At 33.9% G+C, this 26,684-nt stretch overlaps 3 protein-coding genes and 1 long non-coding RNA gene across 6 annotated transcripts; 1 reads left to right on the top strand and 3 right to left on the bottom strand.

The window, feature by feature from the left end:
• Positions 1-48: 48 nt before the first annotated feature.
• LOC107948696 (uncharacterized) lies at positions 49-4,814 on the bottom strand. Of its 2 annotated transcripts, none has more exons than XR_005899976.1 (4): positions 4,580-4,814; positions 4,425-4,480; positions 3,961-4,062; positions 49-329 (listed from the first exon to the last, which is right to left on the bottom strand). It is a non-coding gene; the product is annotated as an uncharacterized lncRNA (long non-coding RNA). The 2 variants fall into 2 exon arrangements; XR_005899975.1 differs by lacking the exon at positions 49-329 and adding an exon at positions 519-1,041 and having other exon boundaries at positions 4,580-4,809.
• A 5,598-nt stretch (positions 4,815-10,412) lies between these two features.
• On the bottom strand, positions 10,413-15,928 carry LOC107948694 (probable sucrose-phosphate synthase 1). Its single transcript, XM_041075382.1, has 13 exons — positions 15,549-15,928; positions 15,360-15,449; positions 14,759-15,000; positions 14,513-14,576; positions 13,721-14,419; positions 13,447-13,563; positions 13,189-13,320; positions 12,925-13,101; positions 12,541-12,594; positions 12,398-12,460; positions 11,353-12,276; positions 11,100-11,227; positions 10,413-10,966 (listed from the first exon to the last, which is right to left on the bottom strand). Exons 1-13 carry the CDS (start codon positions 15,729-15,731, stop codon positions 10,693-10,695), a joined length of 3,147 nt encoding a protein of 1,048 aa, XP_040931316.1. The 5' UTR covers positions 15,732-15,928; the 3' UTR covers positions 10,413-10,692.
• A 3,394-nt stretch (positions 15,929-19,322) lies between these two features.
• Positions 19,323-22,944, top strand: LOC107948693 (hydroxyproline O-galactosyltransferase HPGT3). Its single transcript, XM_016883321.2, has 12 exons — positions 19,323-19,665; positions 19,924-19,987; positions 20,194-20,243; positions 20,354-20,548; positions 20,718-20,774; positions 20,913-20,985; positions 21,202-21,325; positions 21,446-21,533; positions 21,750-21,800; positions 21,880-21,951; positions 22,170-22,282; positions 22,524-22,944. The coding sequence occupies exons 1-12, from the start codon at positions 19,541-19,543 to the stop codon at positions 22,544-22,546; spliced, it is 1,035 nt and encodes a 344-aa protein (XP_016738810.1). The 5' UTR covers positions 19,323-19,540; the 3' UTR covers positions 22,547-22,944.
• Positions 22,920-25,451, bottom strand: LOC107948692 (heparanase-like protein 3). Of its 2 annotated transcripts, none has more exons than XM_016883320.2 (9): positions 24,959-25,451; positions 24,842-24,878; positions 24,589-24,772; positions 24,366-24,514; positions 24,044-24,274; positions 23,771-23,960; positions 23,560-23,685; positions 23,394-23,493; positions 22,920-23,317 (listed from the first exon to the last, which is right to left on the bottom strand). In XM_016883320.2, the coding sequence occupies exons 1-9, from the start codon at positions 25,193-25,195 to the stop codon at positions 23,000-23,002; spliced, it is 1,572 nt and encodes a 523-aa protein (XP_016738809.1). In that variant the 5' UTR covers positions 25,196-25,451; the 3' UTR covers positions 22,920-22,999. The 2 variants fall into 2 exon arrangements, with proteins under 2 accessions (XP_016738809.1, XP_040931317.1); XM_041075383.1 differs by having other exon boundaries at positions 22,920-23,256; positions 24,959-25,448.
• Between the last annotated feature and the right edge of the window lie 1,233 nt (positions 25,452-26,684).

The following is a 26,684-nucleotide window of genomic DNA, read 5'->3' on the forward strand; positions in this document are numbered from 1 at the left end:
TGTTTCTACAATTTTTAGTGATTTTTTTAAAGTTACGTCATTTCTGTTACTTGAATCTGCTTTTAGGTTACTTTCACATTTTTTATAATTTTCATGTGATAATCATCATTCAATCATACATATTAATAAACATGTATATCATCGACTATTTTATTAGCTAATCACTAGCAAGTATTTACACATCATTTATTGTTCATATTATACCAAAAGTAGCTAAGTTTCTATACATGCCATACCCAAAACAAAACATCTAGTTATACCGAGTTATTTCTTTGATAGTGTGATCGGCCTCCGACGTTTCCTTCGATCCCCGAGTGACTAGATAAGTACTATAAGAAGAAGAAAATAAAGAGATTAAGCACTAGGCTTAGTAAGCTTACAAGCAAATAAATCACAACATTCAACATAATGGATAATTATGCATAATATCATCTAACATCATAAATTTATTTACTTCTCAGTTTCTATCTTCTTCTTTATTCCCTTACCTTCTTTCTTACTTGACCTTTCTTTTTTCATAAGTATAATCTACTTTTCCTTTGCTGTTAATTCACTGTAATTTAACTCGTATCCTGACCCGTTGAACCACTCGGAATACTAAGGATAATAGGGTCGTTCCTGTCTATCAATATCCTGCCAATGCCATATCTTTGACATGGACTTACATGAATTATTCCTGTCTCCAATGCCATATATAATATGGACTTACATGGCTCAATCCTGTCTCCAAAGCCATATTTCTAATATGGACTTACATGGCTCATTTCTGTTCTGTCCTGTCAACCCTAATATCCTAACATTCCTAGGGTTCAACCGGGGCTTTCTAACACTTTTCCTCTGTCACTTCACCTTAAATTCGACTTTAAATATTTTCATAACATAATATATAAATGCTGGAAATTGACAATAATAATGTAAAATAAAAGAATATTGCATTTATTTACTGTAACTTACCTTTATACAAAATGTGACTAAACTTTACAATTTAGTCATTTACTTTTTCTTTCCCCCGATCTACTCCCGAACTTCATTCTTCTTGATCTATAATAGCAAATTTAACTTATTTAATATTCACATTTATTAAAACAGTCCTTGACCCAACTTTTGCAAAATTATATTTTTACCCCTAAACTTTTACATATTTTCACTTTTTCCCCAAGGCTCGTAAATTAAATTTCATCCTATTTTCTTATGTTTTATGAAATGCTGATCATTTTTCCCTTCTATGGCAATATCAAAATCACACTCTAACATATACTTATGACTATTGGTATTTTTTTCCAATTTAAGCCATTTTACTCGTTTTCACTTAAAACCGAGTAGCATAAGTTGTTTAACATAATTTAAAACCTCATATTCTATAATAAAATACCAAAATACACAAATTTCAGCCATGGGTATTTTTCTAAATATGAACCCTAAGTTGAATTATTGCTAGAATAAGCTTAATCAAGTTACCGGAACTCCAAAAACGTAAAGATCATTAAAAACGGGACTTGGAATCACTTACTATGAAGCTTGAAAGTTGAAGAAACCCCAGCTATGGAGGAGAGAAAAAATCGGCAGAAACTAATTGAGAAGATAACCATTTTTGTGTTATTTTTCCCTTTTTAATTCATTTAATATCCAAATGACCAAATTACCCCTCCTTGTTAAACTTTCAAAAATTCCTTCAATGTCCTAATTTTTGTCCATAAACTTAAAATTGGTCAAATTGTTATTTAAACCCTCCTAATTAATATTCCAAAGTAATTTCATACTAAAAACTTCTAGAATGCAAGTTTTGCAAATTATTCGATTTAGTCACTAACCTCAACTTAAGCACTTTATGCATAGAATTTCATCACGAAATTTTCACACTATCATGCAATCATACCATGAACCTCAAAATAATAATAAAATAAAGTTTTCTACCTTGAATTTGTGGTTTCGCAACCACTATTCCGTTTAGGCCCTATTTCGGGATGTTACAACTAATTCACATTCAAAGGTAAATTTCCTTCGTCAAGTCCCTTGGGGCATCATTTTGCTGCATGCTAACCAATGTTGACTATTCTAGATATATACCACATCAAATCCCATGCATACATATAAGAATGTTAAATTAGATTAACTGCAGACGACAGATAGATAAAGCAGATTTTGAGAAATTAATTACAGATTGAATTCATGTTAGAGCTGGTTAGCTTTTTGGCCTCTTAAATTACATTGGGTTTAGTTTTTTCATTTAAATACGGTAACATATGCAGATAACATGTGCCAATGTTCTGCATATATTTTGTGTACTATATTCTGGTTAAAATTAAAAATAGTTTCAGATTCTGAATATCTAATACATTCACAGATCATGCCCTAGTTTTTGGGTTTAATTCCATTTTGAAGATTTTTATTTACTCTCGTGGTGTTGTTTTTTTTTCTGTGTTCTAATTTTTAATTGATTTCTTTTGTATGCAATCATATGTGCAACATGTTAGCTCGGTATACAAAGAAATGTCTACTTCACAACAGGGGAGTGCTTGCGATTATAACAGTTTCTTTGCCTGTAGTGCTTCTCATACTAATGGCCCTTTCGCGTTGCTTTCTAAGAAGGCAAATAAGAGGTACGTCTCATATTTTTTCTGTACTAGCTTTTTTTATTCAAATTTTAATCGTTGCCATAGGATATAATTTGCAATTGAATTGACAGCAGGAAGAGCAAGAAAAAGCAAAAATATCTTTAGCTTTACCTCATTCAAAGACTCTTTAGGTGAAAAAGAGATTGATGAGAGCAGAAGAAATGGAGATTTACCCTACTTTGATTTGGGCACCATAGCCGCTGCCACTAATAATTTCTCTTCTGATAATAAACTTGGGCAATATGGCTTTGGCCCTGTCTACAAGGTAGTTTTTCTCTAAAAAAAACATGTGGAAGTGCAATAAAACTCCTTATCTGTACTTGAAGGAAAATTCTTTGTATTTGCAGGGTGTGCTCTTAAATGGAAAAGAAATAGCAGTGAAAAGACTATCAAATTCCTCAAGTCAGGGACTACAAGAGTTTAAGAATGAAATTGTGCTAATTGCAAAACTTCAGCATAGGAATCTTGTAAGGATACTAGGATGTTGCGTTAAGGGTGAAGAGAAGATGTTAATTTATGAATTTTTACCAAATAAAAGCTTAGACTTTATCATTTTCGGTATGTCTTCTTTCAAATTGTTGATTACTTATACTAACAACTTTTGTTTTAAGTTATGCATGATTCCTTTTAAAATTTGACTTTTGATTTTAGATGACTCAAAAAGATCACTATTGGATTGGAAAAAACGTTTGGAAATTATCTGTGGGATTGCCCGAAAAATGTTGTATCTCCACCATGATTCCAGGTTAAGAGTTATTCATAGGGATTTGAAAGCGAGCAATGTATTACTAAATGTTGCAATGAATCCGAAAATTTCTGATTTCGGCATGGCTAGAATATTTGGAGGAGACCAAATGGAAGGGGATACCAGACGTGTAGTTGAAACATAGTAAGAATTCGGTATGCAAAGTTTGGAGAAAACTGCTACAGGTTTCAAACTTATTCTTACTATTTCATTTTTGTTGTATGATTTTAGTGGTTACATGTCGCCTGAATATGCAATGCATGGACATTTTTCAATGAAATCCGATGTATATATTAACAATGTTTGAATTTTGAATGTCTCGAGGAAAAGAATGGGGGATTTGATTAAGTTGTTGATATTAACACACCATGATGACAACAGATTAATTTGCATGTATGAGAATGACAATTCGTGAAACTAAGTTCTGAATAGTGATTGTACAAAAAGAGTATAAAACTTTTTTGGGTATTACTGGATTTTTCCTAGTTTAATTAAAGATCTGATTATATATTTGTTCAAGCCATTGATGAATAAGTAAAAAGTGTGATTTCACAAGTAGATGAAAGAAAAACTAGAAGAAAATATGGATGGGTTCCTTACTTTATCATAGGAGACTCGTACAAGCCATGAAATAATTCCCACTTCTTAGCAACTTGAGTAGCGACAGTCATCAGCTTTGGCTGCCCGCCTAAAGTCCCACAGCTGCATTTCATCAAACAAATGATAGACTATTAGAAGGAAGCAAACAATGCCCCAAAACGCACAGAACCAAAGCAACAAATTCATGCATACCTTAGAAAGAACCCTGTAATGGGTTCAGCTAAAAGGAAAACAAAAACAAAATTCCAAATTTATCAAACCGCACTTTTACAAGGAAAGTGGCCTTAAATATATATCAACTGTAGATTAAATGAAAACAGCCAAGTATTCAAGTAATTGAAAACTATTGCCAAGTGTTCAAGTAATTGAAAACTATTGCCAGACCCTAAATATATATAAACTGTAAATTAAAGAAAATCAACCTCATTTATCATTTAACACAAAACCGAATCAACCATACATACCCATGAAGATTGAGACAAATCTCAACAAGTCGAAACCGATTCACCAGCTTTTACCACTGCAGGGTTAAAGATTTCAGGGAATCAGTAAGGAAGGCTTTCAAAGAAGGTACCGTGAAATGCCAGTAGTTGGAGCAGGTGGTGGACAGCAGATGTACCAGTGGGTAGATCAGGTGGTGAACGGCAGATGCACCAGTGCCTGGAGGAGTTTGTGGACGGCAGATGCAATTGGTTTTCTTTGCCCAACAAAGTTTGGAGTAAATGCTTTTTTGTGGGTAAGAATGAAAATAAGTTTACCAATTGACCACTAATCCCATGCCACAGCATCATTTCAGTCCTTTTTTTATTAATTATTTATTATTCAAAATTTTTTTACTTTCTTTAACTAAACTCTTTATTATTTAATATTATCATACTAATAAATTTAGTATTCAAACTTTAGAAAATTTTAATAATTTAGCTTTCATTTTTTTAGTTAAATTTGATTCTTAATTTTTTAAAAAGAGTAAATTTATTTTTATAACATAAAATGTTAACTAAAATAATAAATTGTTAATAATTTAAATTTTTTATTCATTTATTATATATATCATATCAGTAAATATTTTAAAATTTTTATTCATTAAATAAAAAAATTCAAAAAATTATACAAATAGTTCATAAAAAATAATAATATGAATAACATGGATTAACATGCATAATTACCATGTTTGAAAATTTCACATTTTAATTAGTTTTTTATTAAAATAATAATGATATTTAACTTTTTTTTAAAAAAGGATAATAATTACATTTTGAAATTTAAAAGATTAAGATCAATTGGATTTAATTAAAATAAATAAATGAAAGCCAAATTGATAAAAAAAATTAAACATTAAGAACTAAAATTTTCATTATGACTTTAATATTTAACTCTTAATCTTCAAGTAAATATACAAAAAATGCAATGTGTCAAGCTTGGCATTGTTGCTTCAAAGAGAAAGCATTTATCAAAAGCTCAGAATTTATCTAACAATTCGATCTTTTTTACAAAATTTCATTAATGCATTAACGTTTTATCCAAAGAGAATAAAAAAGATATTCTTCTTGCCCTAATTTTTTACCTTTTTAACCAAAGAAATGGATCAATATATATAATAACAATATTTAGTTTGCCAATTTAATTAAGTGATGCCTTAGACATATTGGACAAAGCTAACTCTTAACCCTAAACCCTAACTAAACCCCACACCTTATACCTTAAATCTTAAATCCTAAACCCTAAACCCTAAACCCTAAACTATACACCATAAACCCTTTATATATGCACACACCAACCAACCAACCATTATACAAAGAGTTGGCCACAATGTATGTTGACAAGTCTATCCCAAAACTTAGGAAAGTGTCAGCCCAAAAGTGTACTTAGGGATAGTGTTGGATAAAGCCGACTCTTATTTAAGTTTTGCCTTAAGCATACATATCCCAACCCTTATACAAAAAATTGACCAAAGCGTATGTCGGAAAGTCTATCCCAACACTTAGAAATATATATATCGTCTTAGGACTGGACAAATCCAAATATTATTTAAGCGTTGACTTAGGCATACATATACCAACCCTTATACAAAGAGTTGGCCAAAACATAAGTTGGCAAGTCTATCCCAACACTTAAGAAAGTGTCGCCACAATAGTGTCGTCTTAGGACTATACAAAAGCCAACTCTTATTCAAGCATTGCCTTAGGCATACATATTCCAACCCTTATACAAAGAGTTGCCTAAAGCGTATATTGGCATGTATATCCCAACACTTAAGAAAGTGTCGCACAATAATGTCGTCTTAGGGCTACACAAAAGCCAACTCTTATTCAAGCGTTGCCTTTGGCATACATCTCCCAACCCTTATACAAAGAGTTGCTTAAAGCATATATTGGCATGTCTATCCCAAAACATAAGAAAGTGTTGCCAAAATAGTGTCGTCTTAGGACTACACAGAAACCAACTCTTATTCAAGCGTTGCCTTAGGCATACATCTCCCAACCCTTATACAAAGAGTTGCCTAAAGCGTATACTGGCATGTCTATCCCAACACATAAGAAAGTGTTGCCAAAATAGTGTCGTCTTAAGACTATACAGAAACCAACTCTTATTCAAGCATTGCCTTAGGCATACATATCTCAAGCCTTATATAAAGAGTTGCCTAAAGTGTATCTTGGCATGTCTATCGCAACACTTAAAAAAGCGTCGCGATAATAGTGTTGTCTTAGGGCTAAACAAAGCCAACTCTTATTTAAGAGTTGCTTTAAACATGCATATCCCAACCCTTATACAAAAAGTTGGCTAAAGCGTTTGTTGGCCAGTCTATCCCAACACTTAAGAAAGTGTTGCCCCATAAGTGTCGTATTAGCACTGTTTTGTTGTAGTGATATATACATAGCAATGTGTAAAAAAAACATTTATAAAAAATATATATATATACAAAACGTGAAAATGATATGACCCAAAAAAATTTCAATAATAAAAAACAATTATCAAGGTAGTTTAAAATATACAAATAAGTAATCAAGAATAAAGAATGACTATGAAATAAAAATGAAGTAAAAACTTAATTAAAATTAAATTAAAACAAAAGGGATAATCTACAAATAAAATAAATGAAAAAAGACCAATATGCAATGTGCACAGATGTATAAAGACTAAAACTGGAAATAATCCAATTCCTAAAACATGACGCTGAAATGCGGACTAAATTGCAACAGTATACAGATTTTGGGAAAAAATTGAAAATAAACAACACGCAAACAGGCGCTGTGGTGTTGGTCTCCAAACGGCACCGTTTTGTGCCTGTATAAAGACCCATTTTTTGTTTCAAAATCATTCTGCTGCTTCAAACAAACAAAAAAAAGGAAGAAAGGGCTCCTTTTTTCTCTGCTAGGGTTTCGAAACCCTAGCTTTTGCGCCGCCATCGCCTGCCCACCGCTCTTCCACCATGGACAGTGGTCGGAGTTTGGCAAATCAAGGCCTTTAGCCCTTGTTTCAGCCCCACTTGAAAGCTAAGTATACTTAGCCCACGATTGGAAGAGGAAAGCTTTCCCCTCGTCCCCTTTCGATTTTGTTTTTGAAGACGGAGAGAACTCCGACGACGTAACCGTGAGGCGATTCAGGTAAGTTTCTTTCTTCTTCCTTTTTGTTTTCATTTACATATATAAATAAAATATAAAGTAATCAATAAAAAAACAAAAACAAACAAGAACTTAAAACGAAGATAAAAAACCTTTGAAGCTTTTCTCTTTTTTTTTTCTCCACCTGTATATGTAATACACTTTTGTATTAAAAAAAAGAAACCCCCCTGTTACATTTGGTTTCCTTTCGGCTTTATAGCCGATTACCATAGAAAATATTTTCTGCTCTCTTCTCTTGTTTGTTGTTTTTTTGCTCTCTTTTCTTCTGCTTTGCGTGATTTTTGCAGGTAACGTCAGAGTAGGTGAGCAAAGGCGATGGGATATAAAGTAATCAATAAAAAAACAAAAACGAACAAGAACTTAAAACGAAGATAAAAAACCTTTGAAGCTTTTCTCTTTTTTTTTTCTCCACCTGTATATGTAATACACTTTTGTATTAAAAAAAAGAAACCCCCCCTTTTACATTTGGTTTCCTTTCGGCTTTATAGCCGATTACCATAGAAAATATTTTCTGCTCTCTTCTCTTGTTTGTTGTTTTTTTGCTCTCTTTTCTTCTGCTTTGCGTGCTTTTTGCAGGTAACGTCAGAGTAGGTGAGCAAAGGCGATGGGACGGGCGTCTGTTCGGGCGCAAAATGCGCTGACACCATGTAGGGGAGGGAGGCACGGCGCCTAGCATAGGAACCCTAGGGTTTCTTCTTTTTTTCCTGATAAATTTGGGCTTTGGGTTTTAATTTTTGGGTTAGGTTTAGTTGGGCTTTGGATTGGGTTATAGTTCGGGCTTTGTATTTAGGCTGTGAATTGTAAAAGAGCTGTTAACAATTTTTTTAGTTTGGGATTAGTCAGTCCGAGCAAAAATTGGGCTCTACACACCTTAATTCAACTGTCGACATCAACACACCTCATTTATGGAGTAATAATTTGTGATGATTAAGTCACAATATATAAAAATTATATGTTGGGAGTCACCGACTTCTCTCCCGCTCTGTCTCTCGATCTTTCTCTTTGTTTCTACTTCATAGAATAAAAAATCAAGCTTATCATCTTTCGTCAAGCTTATCTATAGATTAAATTAATAATAAAAAATTAATCCGACCTGCTTAAGTCGATGTAGGAAGCTATAAATATGCTAGGCATTTCCCATCGTATGTGTGAGTTGAGAAAGCAATAAACAGTGAGCTATAAGCTCTCTTTAGAATTTTGGTTATGTGGCTGTTTTGGGCATCCGAGTTAATTCTATTTTCCTTTTCATTAAGTCCCTTCCTTCTATTGCTTAAGTTTTTTTATATTTGCTCCCTCAATTACTTCAAGAAGTGGTATCAAAGATAAACAGCTAATTAGCATTACAAGACTCTTGCGGATATCAACTAGCTTGATTATAAAAATAAAATTTTCAAGTTCGCGATCAGGGATCGCTGATCGTAAGAGGGTATGCTGCTAATTTTGCAATTCGAGGCTGCAATTAATTTTCGGTTTGGGACCAAACATAGCTAAAGTAGCTCAAGAGCTAATAAATCCATAATGACGGATTTTGGTGCGCAAACTAGCACAATACAGAAGCTCAACGGGAGCAACTACAGCATAAAGAGCCTTCAGATGAAGTTTTATTTGAAAGGGAAGGAGCTATGGAGCATAGTTGGTGGAAATGAAATTGAACCACCAACCGAAGCTAATGACATGGAGAAATGGGAGGTAAAGGCTGCAAAGGCGATGTTCAGTCCAACCGTTGCGGTAGAGGACGAATACTTGCAGCAGTAGCATATACGGGATGCCGAGACTCTGAAGGAAGCGTGGGATACTCTAGCAACATTGTTCACAAAGACAAATGAGGCAAAGTTACAAGCCTTGGATAACGAGTTAATGAAATTGCAAAATTGCCTCCGGAAGAAATGCCCAACGAGGCCAGATTGCAAAGAATAAATAATTCGTGGTTTGAACACAAATAAATAAGAATCTGGTACATGTGCTTATACAAGCAAAGACTGATTTGCCAGGCCTGGCCGGCCTTATTCCCCTACAATGTCAATTTTTTACAGCATTGCTGCTCCCATTGAACCTCAAAATTAGCTAGTATTGGTGTACTCTATGGCTTATATACGGTACACACGATATATACATGCTTTAATATTGTCATCATTTCTGTATCAAAACAATGGATGAGGAGACCATTTGAAATTTGCAGGTCGATATCAAGCTCAACGAGCAATTTAGCGAATGAACAAAACGGTGAAGAAGATGATGATATGGAGGATGGGAGATGCAGGAGTAGAAATGATAAGAAGCAAAGTACGATCGTACAACAAGAATGCCAATTTGGTCAGTTATGGAGAGGTTGGTCCTAGCTTTGTGGAGAATTGTAGGAAACTCTATTATCTTTGGGGCACTGCTAAATATTCTCCAAAGCCCAAATGAAGGGAACACTTGGAGGTTGCCTATATGCTTTGGTTTGATTTTGCTTGGCTTAGCATAGCATAGCAGTAAGGCGTTCTGTTCTGGATCCTCAACATTGTAAAAGTTTTGGTTTGCGTTCTGATTAGGTAACATATCATTGTATTTATTTCTTGCTGTCCTATTCCTACCAGCATTGACCATTAAAATTTAGTATTAATAAGTGCTTGGCAATGGAACTGTACTTCATCTCGCAATGCGATCAACGCAATAAAAAAAAAGAGAGTACCATATATATATACAAGAATATACGATTATAACACAATAAAATACATGACTATCGTAAAAAAAACAAATATTGGCTTGCGAATACCATTTTATAAAAGAAAACATTTACGACAAATTAAAAAAAGAAAAAAAAAGAAAAAGAAAAGGTAGGATGAATTTTATCAAAATAAACATGAAGAGCTGTCTCTCTCAATCATTTCATTTGTTTTTCAGTAGTAAAAAGGCATGCAGTTCAATCATTCATTTGACTGTATTGTATTCTAAACGTATACCAACAGATACTGTTCCAACCCTGAAGAAATAAACTTTGGTATGGCAAAAGAGGCTATGGTGGCTTTCTACGCAAGTCAGGATCCATACCTTATTTGTAGTACGGCCAGACATCACAGATCCGACCACTATTTTATTCTAAAACAAATTATAGCAGTAATTTTGTCTATTCCTTGATAACCCCTATATTCTGAAGTGATGCCCTTACATCCTCGTTGCAACATCCTTTGGCTTGAACTATGTTGGGACTGTTGAATGGCAGTACGTGTTCAAGAGGGTAGCTTCTGTTAGAGTGAAGCTTAAGAGCATTGTTGCCAATTCCCTTCAATATAACAGTTTTATGGACTCCTCCAAGTAAGCCTTCGTAGTCTGTGTCTCCACATTCTCCCACGAAGGTGACGACATTGGATAACTCTAGGCCCCAACGAATGTACAAGTACCTAAAGGACAGGATCACGTGTTATTTATTGAACACCTGATGGATCGTCCGAAAAATGAATGATGGAATGGTAGAATAAACACAAACTTTATGACCAGAGAAAGAAAGAAACAAAACTAGTATGGCAGGAATACCTTAAAGCTTGAGCTCTAGAGGCCAAAACTGGGATTACATTCAGTGTGGTGCCATTTTGACAATAGATAACGTGGCATCTAAGAGCCTGAACTCTCATCAATTTCCGAAGCTCCTTAACCGGAGGAATCTGTTGAGAGAAACAAGCATGAAGAGATTTGAGCGGATGAAAGAAACGGAAAACTTGACTATTCTCTAAAAGTGAAAGAACTGAAAAACAAAGAAAGTAGAAGGTTTATGCAGTGGATAGATTACCAGTTCAGCGTCCTTCACTCTGAATGCATAGCAATGGGTAGTAGATCGTGACTCGTCTTCTTCAACAGTTTGTCCATTTTTGTCACTAACAGAAGTGGCCCACCGAACTAAAGTTTTCCTTAAACCTTCTCCTCCCCAACGGTATTCAATATGCGATTGATAATCCGAGTCCACCGTGAAGGGAAGCCCAAGACCATCCTCTGAGCTTAAAGACGGATAGTACACATCACCACCACTATTACAGATAAAAGCATCAAAATCCAAGGGGCTTATGCTTCCTGATATCAAAATAGAGTGCACTTCAGATACTGACAAGGATGTTGATAATATAAACCCTATAGGATTCTCTTTTCCTGCTGCATCCATAATTGTCCTAATTACTTTTGGAATATCTGAGACTGAATCGCAATCCACAGCTATCACAAAAATGTATTTCCGCGTCCTCATTGCTGGAAACCTACCACCACCAAAATGTTGGCCAGCTTTCTCCATTAAACTTCCTATAGCACCCTTGGAAAACTTCAAATCAGCCTTCTCCAAGTTGCTTTTTCTATCAACGGAGTCATCAATATCAAAAGAATTATCAAGAGCTCCAGTTCCAGTCCCTTCACTCTTTTCACCATCCAGTGAAAACTTCAAGTTTAACGATAAATCTTGTATATCTCTCAAAGAATCACCAGGTGAATTTGTTTCTAGATTTTCAAATCCAACATCACTGCTCTGCCACCAAGGTTGCCTTGGCTTGCACATGACTATACGAGACAAGTAAGTCTTACAGTGCTCTGGCCAAGAAAATAGATGAATATTTTTCAGCCCATTCTGTCTGCATCTTGCCCACAAATGCTTATCTGAAACAAGTTTCAGAAGAGCATCAGCAATTGACTGTTGATCATGGGGATCAACTAGTAGACCATTGTCAAGAACCTGCAACAAAATCATCACAAGTATGACTGAGTACCATTAAGAACATCAAACTTGCTCCAGATCAAATATATAGGTGAGAAAACCTTTACTAAGCTACAACTAATAAAGGTGACAGACATACCCTATGAATGTCAACAGGACCACCATTTTTTGTGGCAACAATAGGTAAACCGTACGCTGCTGCCTGTTTCACAAGAGCTTATGTAGAGGCTTCAAAATGTTAAACTATGACAAAGAAGAGGAGTAGGTATAGTAGATAAGCACCTCGATTAAAGTAAGCCCAAATGGCTCAATGAAAGCTGGATTAATAAAAACACCCTGTTAAAGGATAAGGAGGAAAGGTTAACTAACATAAGAGAAATTTCAGGCAAATATTTTCTTTGTGTTAGTAAATGATCCCTGATCATCATCAATTTGTACACCAGAAATAAACGAAACACAAGAGCAAACGAAGGATGGTTTACTGACTGAACCAAAAGCTATACTATACTAGTACAAGAAAAATACAAGTAGTTAATTCAACACAGCTATTCCATCAACCAGAAATTTAAAAAATAAAATCATCTAACAAAATCCAAATCCACTCTCCCCTTAAAAGTGAAGAAGACCATTACTTCTTAAATTGAAAAACAAAATCACCAGCTGTACCTTTGTTTTTGCTGCAAGACGGTAAATGTCAGGAACTTCATATTGCTTGTGGTGCTTAGGATATGCTACTTGACCATACAGATCATATTTGTCAATCAGTTTAAGGATGGAGAGAAGCACAGATGCATTTGCACCAGACATTTCATCAATACTGTCACGGTTTCCCATTATTAATGTCTGCAACAGCCAGAAGAAGTGAGATCAATGGAATAAAACTATTAGACGAGAAAATAATGCAAGTACAGTTCAAAGTCATGGGCATACAAGATTAGCAAGCTCCCTCAGAGGTCGACATTCTCCAAATGCTTTGACTAAAGTTGTAAGATTCTTTTTAGGGTCTGGCCGAGCAAGGGCAAGAATCATCGGTTTGTGTGGATTTGAAAAGAATCGCATTATCTGCATGTTCAAATAGGCAGATCGGTGCTACAATCTGTTAGTAAAATATTGTTAGTGAAGAAAAATCAACAGGTCAGTGAAGTGCAGTATTAGGTCAATGGCTAAAGAAAAATATATAGTTTTAACCTCAGACCAAATTGGTGGATCAGGAGAAGTTGAATTTTCTTCATTTCTTTCTACATCCCCGTCCATGTCTCCATCATGTGGAACGATATGATGAAACTCCATCCCAGGAGGAATTACCTAGATATGATCTTAGCAACATAAGATATATAGAAGCAGAGCAAATATAAGAAAGAACAACTAAACTGAAGAGTTAAAAATAGAAAAATCAGACTAGACGATAAACGAAGTATAATAAGCAAGAATAGTAAGAAATAAATTATATATTGATACTTACAACCATTCGGGGCATAAACCTCCCATGACAGCTGACACCCCTTCTAATCCTTGCTCTAAGTTTGCGCTCCAATATTGGATCAAAGCCATCATAAAGGCGCCATTGCTCTTCTATCTCCTGTCTAGTACTAGTTATAACAACTTCAGATGCATCAAGAGATAACTCCTCAGCCTCTATCCGTCGCATGATTTTGTATGTGGTGTTTATTTCTTCTCTTGATTGGCGGCCCTGCTTCAAGAGCTGTTCTAGCTTATCCCGACCCAGCGAATGGCCAGTGAAAAGCATTGGCACGTTTAAAGCTCCAGACAAAAGAGCTGCAGAGTCACCAGCATCTGCGTAATGTCCATGAATGGCAACAGGCCAGACTGGTTCTCCACCACCAATTTGCTCCCCCAGAACTTTGGACATCTGCCGAATGTGACTAAGTGCACAATCAACAAACTCAGGAATATGAGGCCAAATCATTTCTTTAGGTATATATTTATCTTTTGGGCCAAAGGGTATACGAATGATGTAAGCACCACTGCTCTCACCAAGCTCCTGCATCGAGTTCTCTGTAGTTCTTGGACTAAGCATCTCTGTTGGTTCAGCATAAGTCCAATCCACATCTGGAGCTGACACTTGTCTTGTTAACAAGTCAACCCGATAAACTCCTGGCATTGTGCCCAATGCTCTAGCAAGTTCTACTACATACTTAACCTGTGTACGACACAATACCCAACATTCCCAATTACCAACAGGGTATAGACCACATTAAAAGGATCTTAAGGAGGTTTAAAAAGAAAAATTCACCTGGCCACCTGTATCCGAATCACGACCAAGCTCCATGCCTTCACCCCTTATCAAGCCATGAAGACTGCGAGAAGACTGCTGGTTAGAAAAAACTACATTCCAAATGAAAGTCTGAGAAACAATGAGCTATTATTTAAAGATTAAATCTAAAATTGTCTCATTTTAACGGATAAAGATCACATTGAAAAATACGAAGTACTGAACAGCAATGTAACATGTCAGGTCAAATAGAAGTGCAGATCATGCCTTATTAACACAATATAGAACTTCTTGTCTTTCAGCTGATTAGCCAAGTTCTCCATGATATCAACAGAATTGATTCTCGGCATTCTTCCACTAATTCTATTACCACGAGCTGAACCATCACCAACTAAATCCCCTTTCTCTCCTTCTGACAGATCTTCAGACATATCAGCAGTTGCCTCCCTCCTGCCTCTTTCATGTTCAAGGCGACGATTAGCTTTGCGTTGAGCTTCCTCCACCTCAAGCTGAAAAGAAACCAAATAGAAAGGCCAGACAAAATCGAAGTCACAGGCAAAGCAATAAAAGTTTGAAATAGCTAACTAAAATCCGAATGCACGTTGTGATACGTTATTTTTTGAAAAAAAATAAATAAATCAAGCCACCAAGGATGAAGCAGCTAAATTTAGAATGACTGCAACTATTGTCTAAAAACAGGCTCTTTTGTTCTTTTCAATTTCATTGATTGATATGCTCAAAGTAGAAAAAACTTTTGAGGTGACAGTGATCTGAAGTTTTTGATTGATTTCGTTGTAATTATCTTGGATGCCAAATTCAAACGAAAATATCCGGAATCTTGCACAAGTAAAGAGAAAAAAAAAAGGACCTTCTTCTTCGTCCGAGCCAAATTCCAGATCCTCCAGCACATGTTCTCCAGTCTGGTGTTCCTCTCCTTGGGACCTCTCGTGGCCGCCGCCTAAAATACAAATAAAGCATACATAAGTTAAACGATTGGAGTCCAGAACTGAAGTTGAAGGAAGAAAAAGAGAATAAAAGGGGTGAAAAGAGATCGTACTCGAACCCAAGAACGGTGTAGATCAGTCTCATCGAATCCAGTAATGACCTCTTCCACGAAGTAGCGAGTAGGACTGAAATTACCTCTCTCTCTCAACAACAAGGAGGATTTAGCATCGTCGATTCCTGGACCAACGTCCAGGATTGCTTCCAGGTAACTGTTTATCCAGTCGTTTCCCGCCATTCCGGCACAGAATAAACCAACTGGCTCTGGCGACTGGCGGTGTAGTAGATATAAAAATTCAAATTTTTTAAATTTTTTGAAGAAAAGACATCAAATCAGAAACAAGGAGATCGAAATCTAGTCTGGTAATCGTGAGATGATTTCGTTCTTGTGTTTTTTCTTCTTTCAAGCCGAGCTTTTAAATACTTACAAACGACGCGAAGCGAGTGCCAGGTTCTTGGATACAAATAGAGCAACACGTGTCACTTGTCCGAGAGCGAGACGCTTTTTCCTTTATTACTTTTTTACCATTTGAAATTTTAGATTTTTCTGGAAAAATAAGGAAAACAATTTATTTCTGACCTTTGTTTTGGGGGATATAAGTCAGACTTGTCTGCTACTACTGTCAATTGTCAACCCCCTCAAATAAGATTGCCTATTAAACTATCCTTTTTTTATCAAATATATTATGGTATATATAACAAATTTTTTACCCTGCACAAATTTATTGTGTATATAAATTATTTAGAATATAATATAATTGTAATATTCTAAATATATATTATATATATAAATGTTGCGAAAGAGAACTATTAAGATTTGTATAGTACTAAAGCCTATTTTAAATAGTGTTAAAAAGCTTTAATAATATTGTAATGATTTTATTTAATCATGATTTTAAAAAAATATTAAATATTAAATATTTGGACGATATTAACTTTTTATAAATATATATTTAATAGTTTCAAATTAGTTAATGGATTTAATTAGAACATATTTAATTTTATTAAATAAATTTATGTTATCATAATTTTAGCAATTATAAAAATAAATCATACCTTGTTTGTTACACATATAATATATAAACGATGAATTTTTTTAATAAAAAAATGAACAATTATTTTTAATAATTTATAAAAATATATTATTTGCAATAAAATCTATAAAATGATAAATAATATGAGTTATAAATTTTTAGTTATTAATTTTGAAACAAGATCTTTAGCAATAAATAAAAGCAATATTTATTTTCTTATATTTTTCTTTCTTTCAAATAACCATTAATAAGAAAATAAATATTTTATTTCCTTTTCTATGAATATCATATCAGTATAAGCTACTAAACATTTTTCCTTTGTATTTTCCTTTCTTCCATGTGATCACGAATAGGGAAAATTTATTATTTTCTTTCTCTCTTTTTTTTTTTGAATTAATGAATATGCAGTAAGTTAGGCAAAATTTACTTTAAATATGAAGTGTACTACAAGTGCCAAGGATTAGGTACGTAAATTGTGGTGGTAAAAGCTGACAAATACATAGCCTAATTAAATTTATTTTATGTTTTTACATGGAGTGACAAATGTTCGACATTTATGTTGCCAAATGGCAAGATTATAACAATGCCAACTAAGCTTTTCCTATTTGGTGTATAAATCTAGCTGTAGAATATATATTAGATATCATATTAACTTACTATTTTTACACAATATTCACAGAAATCTACATCATTTTATATAACTAATTAATAAAAATTTCAAACATTCGAAAATAAACTTGCCATAATAGCATTTAATAGCAGAATATGACATGATAGATTTTAAATTTTAGATAACTGTTTGCACTTTGGATTAAACTTAAAATTTTAAATTTTAATTGTAATTATTTAAAAAAATAGTATTATTCGTGCATGTTTAATTATCCATATTTGAAGTTTATGGTTTCCTTCACAACAATGTTGCTATCAAAGTCTAAATTTTCATTCTCTATTTGATAGTATAATATCTCTTACTATTATATCCAACATTTGTTAATTCTATTTCAATGAATTCAAACCTTTTATTCTTTGAATTTAAAATACAAATTCAATTATTAATATGGTTACAATTCTTTTGTTAAATTTAAATTCATTAAATATTATTTTCTATTACATCATTATAATTATATATTTAATTGAAATAATTTAATTTTAACGAAGTTAAAAATTTAAATTCAAAAAAAAAATTCTAAAAATTAAGTTTCAGATATATAAAAATGTAAAAATTATAAGAATATTTTAATTAGATTTAAATTATGATATTAGTGCCGTTAAAGAAAGAATGGTTCAGGTTCATACTAACACGATATTTAAATGACCAATGAAACGGACAATAAAATTTAATGAAATATGTTATCTCTTCAATAACAAATTAACATGATGAAAATTTTGATAATAGAATCTATACATATTTGTAGATTTTTGTATAAAAGAGAAAGAAGAATAAATTGAAAAACTGACAAAGTGCCAAAACCCCACAGCTTTGATATCATAACATTAAGAGGAATGTGCTCTGCTAAAAGGTAAAAGTAGCACGGCCTGTCTTAATTTGTGTCGTTTGGGTTTATCTGAGTCTTCATTTATACACTTCAATTAATCAATCAAATAATATGAATAAAAATATAATATAATTTAATTTTTTATACAATATCTAAGATTATAGAGACTATAATAATACGTTTTAACATGCTCGAATCCATCAATTCCTACATTAATAATAATATCAATACAAATTAAGTTAAGATTTACCCGGCCAATATAACTTAATTAATCATACATAAATTATCAAAAAAACTATGTATGTATATGTTATTTACTGATGATAAGAAGATTATGGGGGCAGAAAGTGAAAGATGCTGAGGCTAAGTTTGGTAAAAGAGAATATATGCAAATATTGGCTTACCTAACTGCAATTATTTTTATTATATCGCTTTATATTCGAATTCCGGAATTTACGATTAAATTAGCTAAAGATTTATCTACTTTTATTTATTTATTGATAATAATAATATTTTACGTGTAAATGGGCTACTATTCTCACTATTGATTGTGGGCTTCATCGAAGAGCTCGATTATTGGCTTTTGGATAACCCAATCCAGTGTTAATTTATGGTGAGGTCAGGTCCAAGTCCGTTCCACGTGTATTGCAATTTTTCTGTTAAGGCAGTATAATCATGATTATTTATCGGACACCATATTAATTTTCTTTGAACAATTTTTCCCGATTATATAGACTTTTATGACACAAAATTTAAAACTATTGATATTTTCTCCTTAACCTATAAATAAGAAGATAATGCATTTCAACGCATTCAAGTTCATATACTTTTAAATTGGTAGCAATATACATACTCGTCGAGCTAAGATTCAATAAATAATAATTACATAAAGTCAAAATGTAAATTTTTTTCCCTAAAATTAAGCACAAAAATATAAATTTACTTATAAAATCAATTATAGAATTAAATTTATATAAAATTATAAAAAATTAATATATTTTAATTGTTATATACAATTAAACTTGTAGATGACCGAATAAAAATAATTAAAAATATAATTAAATTTTTATGTATATAATTCTACTGAAAATATCATCCATCACAAGAGTAACTTTTGCATTTCAACATGCAAATAATATGATTGTCAAACACACCGCAAATTGTCAAATCATATATGGGAACTGCTGGTTTGCCAGCTCATTTCCCTTTCTTGTCCAAATTTTATTGAGGCCCAAGTATAGCTAGGCCTGGCCCGTAAGACCAACTGTCAGCGCTTACTTCCAAGTTACAAGTAACCGCTCTGCTCCCTCCGGATCGATCTCCCTCCCTCTCTTCTTGTTTTATTCTCCCTTCCAAATTTCCTTGCGATTTGATCTGAATTGCTGCTAGTTATACTGTGCTTTCAAATTTAGATTCTGTCTTGGCACTCCATCATTCTAAATATTCCAAATACTATAGATATTAGAGACCGTAATTAAATCTCTGTTTTCATTTCTGTATCTGTGTTAGAGAGTGTGATGGAGGGTTTACCTACCACCACCAAAACTGAGCGACGTTCGAGATCCAAGAATCTACACACTTCCAAGCCTTCTTTGGTCATGGCCTTTTTCTCTTGCGTCGCTTGGCTTTACGTTGCTGGACGGTTCGTTTTTTTTTTCTTTTTCTCTATTTTTGCTTCTCATTTCTCAATTCCAATGCACCAGTTTCTTGGAGACTTTTTGTTTTCTAGATCATATTTAGGGAGAAAAGAAAAAAAGAAAAAGGATCATAGAATCCTAATAAATATTCAATTAAATCAGCTTAGAATTGTTTTTTTTTCGTATTTCCTTTATCAATTTTCGTACCTAACAAATTTGATAAGCTAGATTAGTTTATTTTGCAAAATTTTGGTGAAAATTAGGTTGTGGCAAGATGCAGAGAACAGAAAATTGCTTGCTAATCTTCTTAAGAGGAACATTGAACAGGTTTCTTTCTGCGATGTTTTCATTAGGACTCAGAAGCCAAACAAATTCTCCTTGTTTGATCCTATTTCCCCTGTTTCTATTGTTGGGAAAAATTTTGTGTGTACGTTTATGAGATTATTCTGGAAACGTAGTTTACTATTAAATAAAATTTTAATAACTATAATGTGTTTATTTTACCTCTGATGTTTTTGTTTTTGTATTGCTAGAAACCAAAGATTCTTACCATCGAAGATAAGCTAATGGTCTTAGGATGCAAGTATGTTTCTCATTTCTAATTCTTATCTTCTTTTCACACTTTCTACGGTCTAATTGGACTGTTTCTGATTTTATTCAGCCCTCATTTGGAATATTTAATTTGATATTTAGGGATCTAGAGAGGAGGATTGTAGAAGTTGAGATGGATTTGACATTAGCTAAGAGTCAAGGCTACCTCAAGCACCAGTTGCCACAAAGTGAGTCTTCTTCGCAACGAAAGCTTCTAGCAGTTATTGGAGTTTATACTGGATTTGGTAGTTACTTGAAACGAAATACATTTAGAGGTTCTTGGATGCCTAGAGGTGAGTTGCTGGTTTCTTATATTCTAAAGCTTTAATTTGGATTTTCCGTTGGCTTTTACTTTCATTTCTGGTGTTCACTAGTCTTTCTGCTACAATGCTATTGCATCAGTATAACATATACTTTGCTGTAGAAAGCATGTTTTATCTGCATTATTATGGTTTTTGACGGGTGGTGCTTTAAAAAAACTCGAGGAAAGAGGAGTAGTGATACGATTTGTGATTGGTCGAAGGTATTCCATAATCTTTAATCCTTACTTTATTCATGCTTTTTTATATGGATTATCGATTCTCTTCTTTGCTCAATTTCATTCCTTTGCTATTATGCAACTGTTGGGCACTAATGGGATTAACTACTTTGAAATTGGTAGTGCTAATCGAGGCGATAGCTTGGATCGCCATATTGAGGAGGAAAATAGTAAGACGAAAGATTTCTTTATTCTTGTAAGTGGTAGCATTTGAATATGATTGCAATTTTGATTTTTGAACTTTTTCTTTGAGGCCTAGATATCCTTCATGATAGCAAGACTTTATCAGAGGGTTTCTTTAATTGGATGCAAGACATTGGTTTTCATAAAATTTTCTCTTTCCACTTGCTTATTGAGATTTGACTGGCTTAAGCATAGATTTTTAGCATCTTAATCAATATTAATTTATTAGGAGGGTCATGAGGAGGCTCAAGAGGAGCTACCTAAAAAGATAAAATTCTTCTTCAGTACTGCAGTTCAAATTTGGGATGCCGAGTTTTACATTAAAGTTGATGATAATATTGACGTTGACCTAGGTAGGACTTTTTCCCTTTTCATTTGGATAGAATATCACAACTTTTTTTGGCTTTTGGCTTGTTGCGCTTTATTAACTGAAACTTTGATAAATCATTCACTTTTTTTTTCCTACATGACAGAGGGGTTGATTGGACTTCTTGAACATCGACGTCACCAAGATAGTGCTTATATTGGATGCATGAAGTCAGGAGAAGTGGTTTCTGAAGAGTACGTATTTTTTTATATCTTAGTCTGTCATTGTATCACGATAAAAGATAGTTCTTATGTCATGTTTGGACATTCTTTTTTTTTCTTGTAATTTTTGTATATTTGACTCTGGTTACTTTCCCCCGAAAATTTTGGAGGATATTCATTCTTTCAAATGCTACTTTGAGCTTGAGTCGTTTACATTCTAAGTTCAACTTTTGGATATCTTGTTTTCAGGGGAAAGCTTTGGTATGAACCTGAATGGTGGAAATTTGGGGATGAGAAATCGTAAGTTATCTAGCTTGATGTTTGCACTACCATATTTTTTCTATTTTGTGTTTTCATACTATTATGTTCTTCCCTTCAGGTATTTCCGGCATGCATCTGGTTCACTTATTATACTCTCCAAAAATCTTGCTCATTATATCAACACAAACAGGTTAGTTTTTATTTGTTGTTGCTATAATCTTGAAAGAATGAGATAGACATTCTACTTTGAGGTTCTCAAACTGAAAAGAAACCAATCATTTTGCTTTGCATGCAAAGTTGAACATAGTCAAACATTCATTTGAAAAGTTGTGTTGCGAAATATACCTTCTTATGTTGCTTAAAATTCCTAATGAAATTTTCACTTCTTCTAATTTATATTACATGCAGTGCATCTTTGAAGACTTATGCTCATGATGATATATCAGTGGGATCTTGGATGATGGGTGTCCAGGCAATTTATATAGATGATAATCGTCTTTGCTGCAGTAGCATTAGACAAGGTGAAATTGCCTCCATGCTATATTCTTTTTCAAACTTTCTTACAGCTTTTACAATGCAATTTTGAAAAATAAAGAAACAGTCATTAGGTAGCTATTATAAGCATACATTTCTGCCCTTTTTTAAAGTAAAAAATGGGTTATGATTTTATTTATCAAGAATACATTTTAAGGTGCATGGTTCTACTAATTTAACAGTGCAGCTTATTTTGATGATCAGTATTTTGTACTGTCTAATTTTCAGATAAGGTGTGTTCTGTGGCTTGAGAGAACATGGCTAACTCTGTTCATCAGTTTAAAGGCAGCTATTTTGTGGGTTGTCTGTCAGTATTGCACTGAGAGCGGTTTAAGTGTCTAATATTGCTTTTCGCCACATCATGCAAACATTTTATTCTGGATACAGCAGCAGTGATCAATTTCTGGGAGCATTCGGTTGATCATTCATTTAGATTTTAGATGTAGATATCTATATAGCATTCCTTTTAGAGGATGAACCACAGATTAATCTGCATTTGGTGACTTCTGGTTGGTTGGACAGAGGATTTTGTTTGATTAGTTTTATCAAGTTCAGTAGCCATTTTCATCTGTTGCTTAGATGTAATACCTTGAATATTTGTTCCCATTGAAGATAACAGTTCGGTAATGTCAAAAGGTCAATTAAAACCTGGATTTTGCATTTATTTTGTTTTTGCTTTACTATGGAAATTGCAGAAAAGAAATTTAATTGATACAGGCAGGAAGTATTATACTTGAAATATGAATAAATACGTAAGAGAAAGGAGCAACAATAATTGGATCTGTCATGCTCCTGTTTACTGGTTCCATAGGAGGGATACCCCCAGATGAATTTAGAGCGAGTATTTTCCCATTCAAAACCACCTTTTGACTGTGTAAATTTTCATCTTTGGCTGTAACATGGTACTCTTCTCTACTAGTGTTTCCCAACTTTATTCTGGGAGCTTGTTCTCCTTCTGTCGCTACTCGGACATTAACGGAAATGTTGGCATTAAAATTGATAAGAAGCAGAGTGATTCCTTGCTGTTAAGAAAAAGGAAAACCTTCCTATAAACATTGCTTTGATTTTGAACTAAATCTGAAGCAAGGATCTACTTACAGATTGTTTAGAACAGTGAGCATATGCTCGAACACCTGTTGTCCCAGAGAAGCTTGTTGACAGGACATTGCTCCCCATTAACCGATGCCAGAGAAGAGAACTGAGAGAGAGAGAGGGAGATCAAACTTTTTGGCACTGTTTGAAGACAAATGAGTTTAATTCGTACCCATAGTAATCAGGATTTGGGACAAATGTAGCAGTGTTAAGCAGACCATAGTTTCCACCAATCAATGTCTGTCTACAGTATGTTTTGGTGTCATAGGAAGATGCCATTCCAAGCTGATCCAAATACCTGTTTAATTAAGATATTCCCGTGTCAAAAATAAGCAGCTTTTAGTGGTAAACGAAGAGCAAGAAGAAGTGGTGAAAGAGCTTACCAGAAAGCATTAACAAAGGAATTGGTGACAAGATTTTGACCGCTGTTGTAAGCGCCTCCTGCTTCACCAACCCAAGCCACTGCTGGTGTTGCTGAATTCTTGAGAATTGCTTCGAGGTCTCTAAAGGGTTGGGCCCCACCATCTAGATAAGATGGATCTAGGATATTGTTGATGAGCTGATTATCATTACCTACATAACCAACGTTCAGGGTGATCAGGAATGCTGCTTGGTTTGAGGGTACTTTTTAAGTAACTGCTTTTTTGCACGTGTACCTGGACCAAGGTTGTAAATGTGTTGGGTCACCACTTGAAGAGATTTAGGTGTTCTTTGTATAAGTTGTGCGAACCAGTTTGTATCAATGAATCCTCCTGGTGCTATTACTAATGGCTTAACCTCAAATCCTCTATATATATTCTGAACAATGTTTTCAAGAGACTTCACATCAGACGCATATTGATCGGGTGCAACTTTGGCTCCAACGCCGGTGCCACACAGTTCATTTCCTGATCAACCACTTGTTTTATTACTTAAGAAAATTAATTCATTGTTCCAGCTAAAAAGAAATTGCTTTTAACTCTGGCGTGGTTCATTTACCAAGTTCCCAACCATGAATGCTATAGCCCTTGTTAACAGTGTATCGTATAAGGGATTCAGTATTACTAGAATTCCAAGCTCCAGTGGCAGAACCGTCCGAACGTTTGGTCTTCCCACTTAGTGCATTTAATCCGAAAACTACCATAGCCCTGTATTGGAGTGGAACTGTGGAAGTAAGTAAAAGGCAGTAGAAAAAAAAGATGATGGAAATTATATTGCTTACCCAGCTTTTTTGAAGAAAACGTTGAGTTGGTCCCATCTAGACATTGGTAAGCAAACTTTGGAGAAACCGAACATCTCTGAACTATTTTTGACGAATGATGCACAAGGACTTTTATCATCTTTTGTCTCGTAAATCACCTTATCTTGCAGGGTACCTCCCATTCTTATCTTTAATGACGAAAAAGCTGCAGCATTTTTACAAATATAAGCCTCAACTGTACGATTTCAATGAAGGGAACAAATAATTTGGTTACCTTTAATAGCGTTTAACAATATGGGGTTGGAAAGATCCTGTGAATGTGGAGCAACAGCCATTAAAATTTCAGAAACAAGGGTTATTTGATTTAATGGGAGGAGAAGCAGCAGCTTACTAGATTAAGGAGAGACGCTCTTTCCCAGCTACATGTTCCATAGTCACATTTGTTATGAGGCCACCAATCCAACGTAGCACAGATGAAATTATCATCTGTTTTTCCTATTGAAGCTGTTCCATTAACAAAAACAGTGCCACTAGTAACATTTCCAGACCCTCCGGTCACGAAATCTGAGCCTTTATTCACCCAATGCACCCATAAATACAATAACACTAGCTTAAACAGTATACACATTTCTATAACAACAACAATACCTTATGTTATCTATCAGCTTGTCCAGCAATTTAATTTATATAAAAGAACAATCCAATTGGGTGTCAAAGCGTGAGAGAGGTTGTAGCTGCTTGCTTTCCATAAGTTTGCTTGTGATGTAATCAAATCAAGCAAGGCTCATATGGTTTCTTACATGAAAATAAACTTTATAATTTATGTAAATGCTACTGGGGGCAGATGGAGCTGGGGACAACTAATTATAATAGAACTCCAAAGTAGAGAGCTTAAGAATCTAAATGATTGATCGGTCTTTGACAACCAAACCAGCTTTTGACCTTCCAGAACCTGTTTGCAGCTCAAGGTTACATAAGATTTTCAGTTGTGAAAGTTCAATCTCAGCTAACCCACCCATCAATTATTTGGCTTATAATATATAACATGAAGCTTCCTTCCAAAAAGAATATGGACCAGAAATAACATCAAGGGAACCTATTGTTCGAGAATATATCTGGGGAAGTAGTCTATTAAACAAAGGTGCCTTCCTAACAATATTGTATCATCTATGATCACAATCACAAGTGCAGTATTCTTCTTATCAATGATTAAATAACACAGATGAAATGTCCAGAAACTTGTGTCCTATTTTGGATTCCCCCACCCACTAAAATAAATAAATAAATGTTTATTGTAATGGGTCAACATCAGTCTGAGACTCTTACTACCATTTTAAATTCAGTGAAGCTACCGGTGCAGGTTCAACCAAGCTCCCAAACAGGTTTCCATATTAGACATCATTTTTTATCATGTGCCCTGAGTCGTATTTATCAATACCCATTAGTTAGGTGTATACTGGACAAGGACGCAGCCTTTACTTCATTTTCTTCATTTTATATAAAAGGTTTGTGGCTTTATTTTTTCTAAATTTCAAGGTTATTGCAATAATCTTATTTTTATTAACCATATGAGCTTGATCAAATTTTTCTTAGTCTATCATTTTTTATCTTTTTTTTACTTTAAATTTATTTTGTTATCTTTTGATGTTATTGGAATAACTGATGTTACCTTATTCAATTTCCTATTTGTATAAATTCGATAAATTATCAATGAATAATGTGTGCCTCCTTCTCCATTCTTTCTCTACCTTATATGGTATATAGGGCCAAATATCTCTAATTAAGAAAAAGGTCCTTCAAAATTTTTCCTAACCAAAACAAACTTTCCAATAATGATTACCGATAACTCAATCCGCTCAGTAATTACTTCTGACAACACTACTCCTACAACTGTTCAAATTGTCCAATTCAACGTTGCATTCCAATTACCTCTTGGGCTTAACAGTAGCTCCAACTTTTCAAATTGGAATACACAATTTACCATGTTGTTAGATGGACATGATCTTAAAAGCCATCTTAGTGGCACCAAAACCCGCTCCACAAAAACATGTTGAAGTGAATAACATTACCGAAATAAATTCTACTTATCACATTTGCTTTCACCAAGATGGACATAT

Source organism: Gossypium hirsutum, chromosome A08, assembly GCF_007990345.1.
Source record: "Gossypium hirsutum isolate 1008001.06 chromosome A08, Gossypium_hirsutum_v2.1, whole genome shotgun sequence".
In the NCBI taxonomy this organism is placed as follows: Eukaryota; Viridiplantae; Streptophyta; class Magnoliopsida; order Malvales; family Malvaceae; genus Gossypium; species Gossypium hirsutum.

Excerpts from the sequence above, each read along its gene's own strand:
- LOC107948692 (XM_016883320.2), bottom strand. The coding sequence starts at position 25,195 with ATGTGTATACTGTTTAAGCTAGTGTTATTGTATTTATGGGTGCATTGG. Across the intron at positions 23,961-24,043 it reads CATTTACAACCTTGGTCCAG|GTAATGATAATCAGCTCATC; the intron begins GTACACGTGCAA and ends TTGGTTATGTAG. Across the intron at positions 23,494-23,559 it reads CCAAATCCTGATTACTATGG|TTCTCTTCTCTGGCATCGGT; the intron begins GTACGAATTAAA and ends TCTCTCTCTCAG.
- LOC107948693 (XM_016883321.2), top strand. The coding sequence starts at position 19,541 with ATGGAGGGTTTACCTACCACCACCAAAACTGAGCGACGTTCGAGATCC. Across the intron at positions 20,986-21,201 it reads CGAAAGATTTCTTTATTCTT|GAGGGTCATGAGGAGGCTCA; the intron begins GTAAGTGGTAGC and ends TTAATTTATTAG. Across the intron at positions 21,326-21,445 it reads TAATATTGACGTTGACCTAG|AGGGGTTGATTGGACTTCTT; the intron begins GTAGGACTTTTT and ends CCTACATGACAG.
- LOC107948694 (XM_041075382.1), bottom strand. The coding sequence starts at position 15,731 with ATGGCGGGAAACGACTGGATAAACAGTTACCTGGAAGCAATCCTGGAC. Across the intron at positions 15,450-15,548 it reads TACACCGTTCTTGGGTTCGA|GCGGCGGCCACGAGAGGTCC; the intron begins GTACGATCTCTT and ends TTTGTATTTTAG. Across the intron at positions 12,595-12,924 it reads GTCTTGCAGCAAAAACAAAG|GGTGTTTTTATTAATCCAGC; the intron begins GTACAGCTGGTG and ends ATCCTTTAACAG.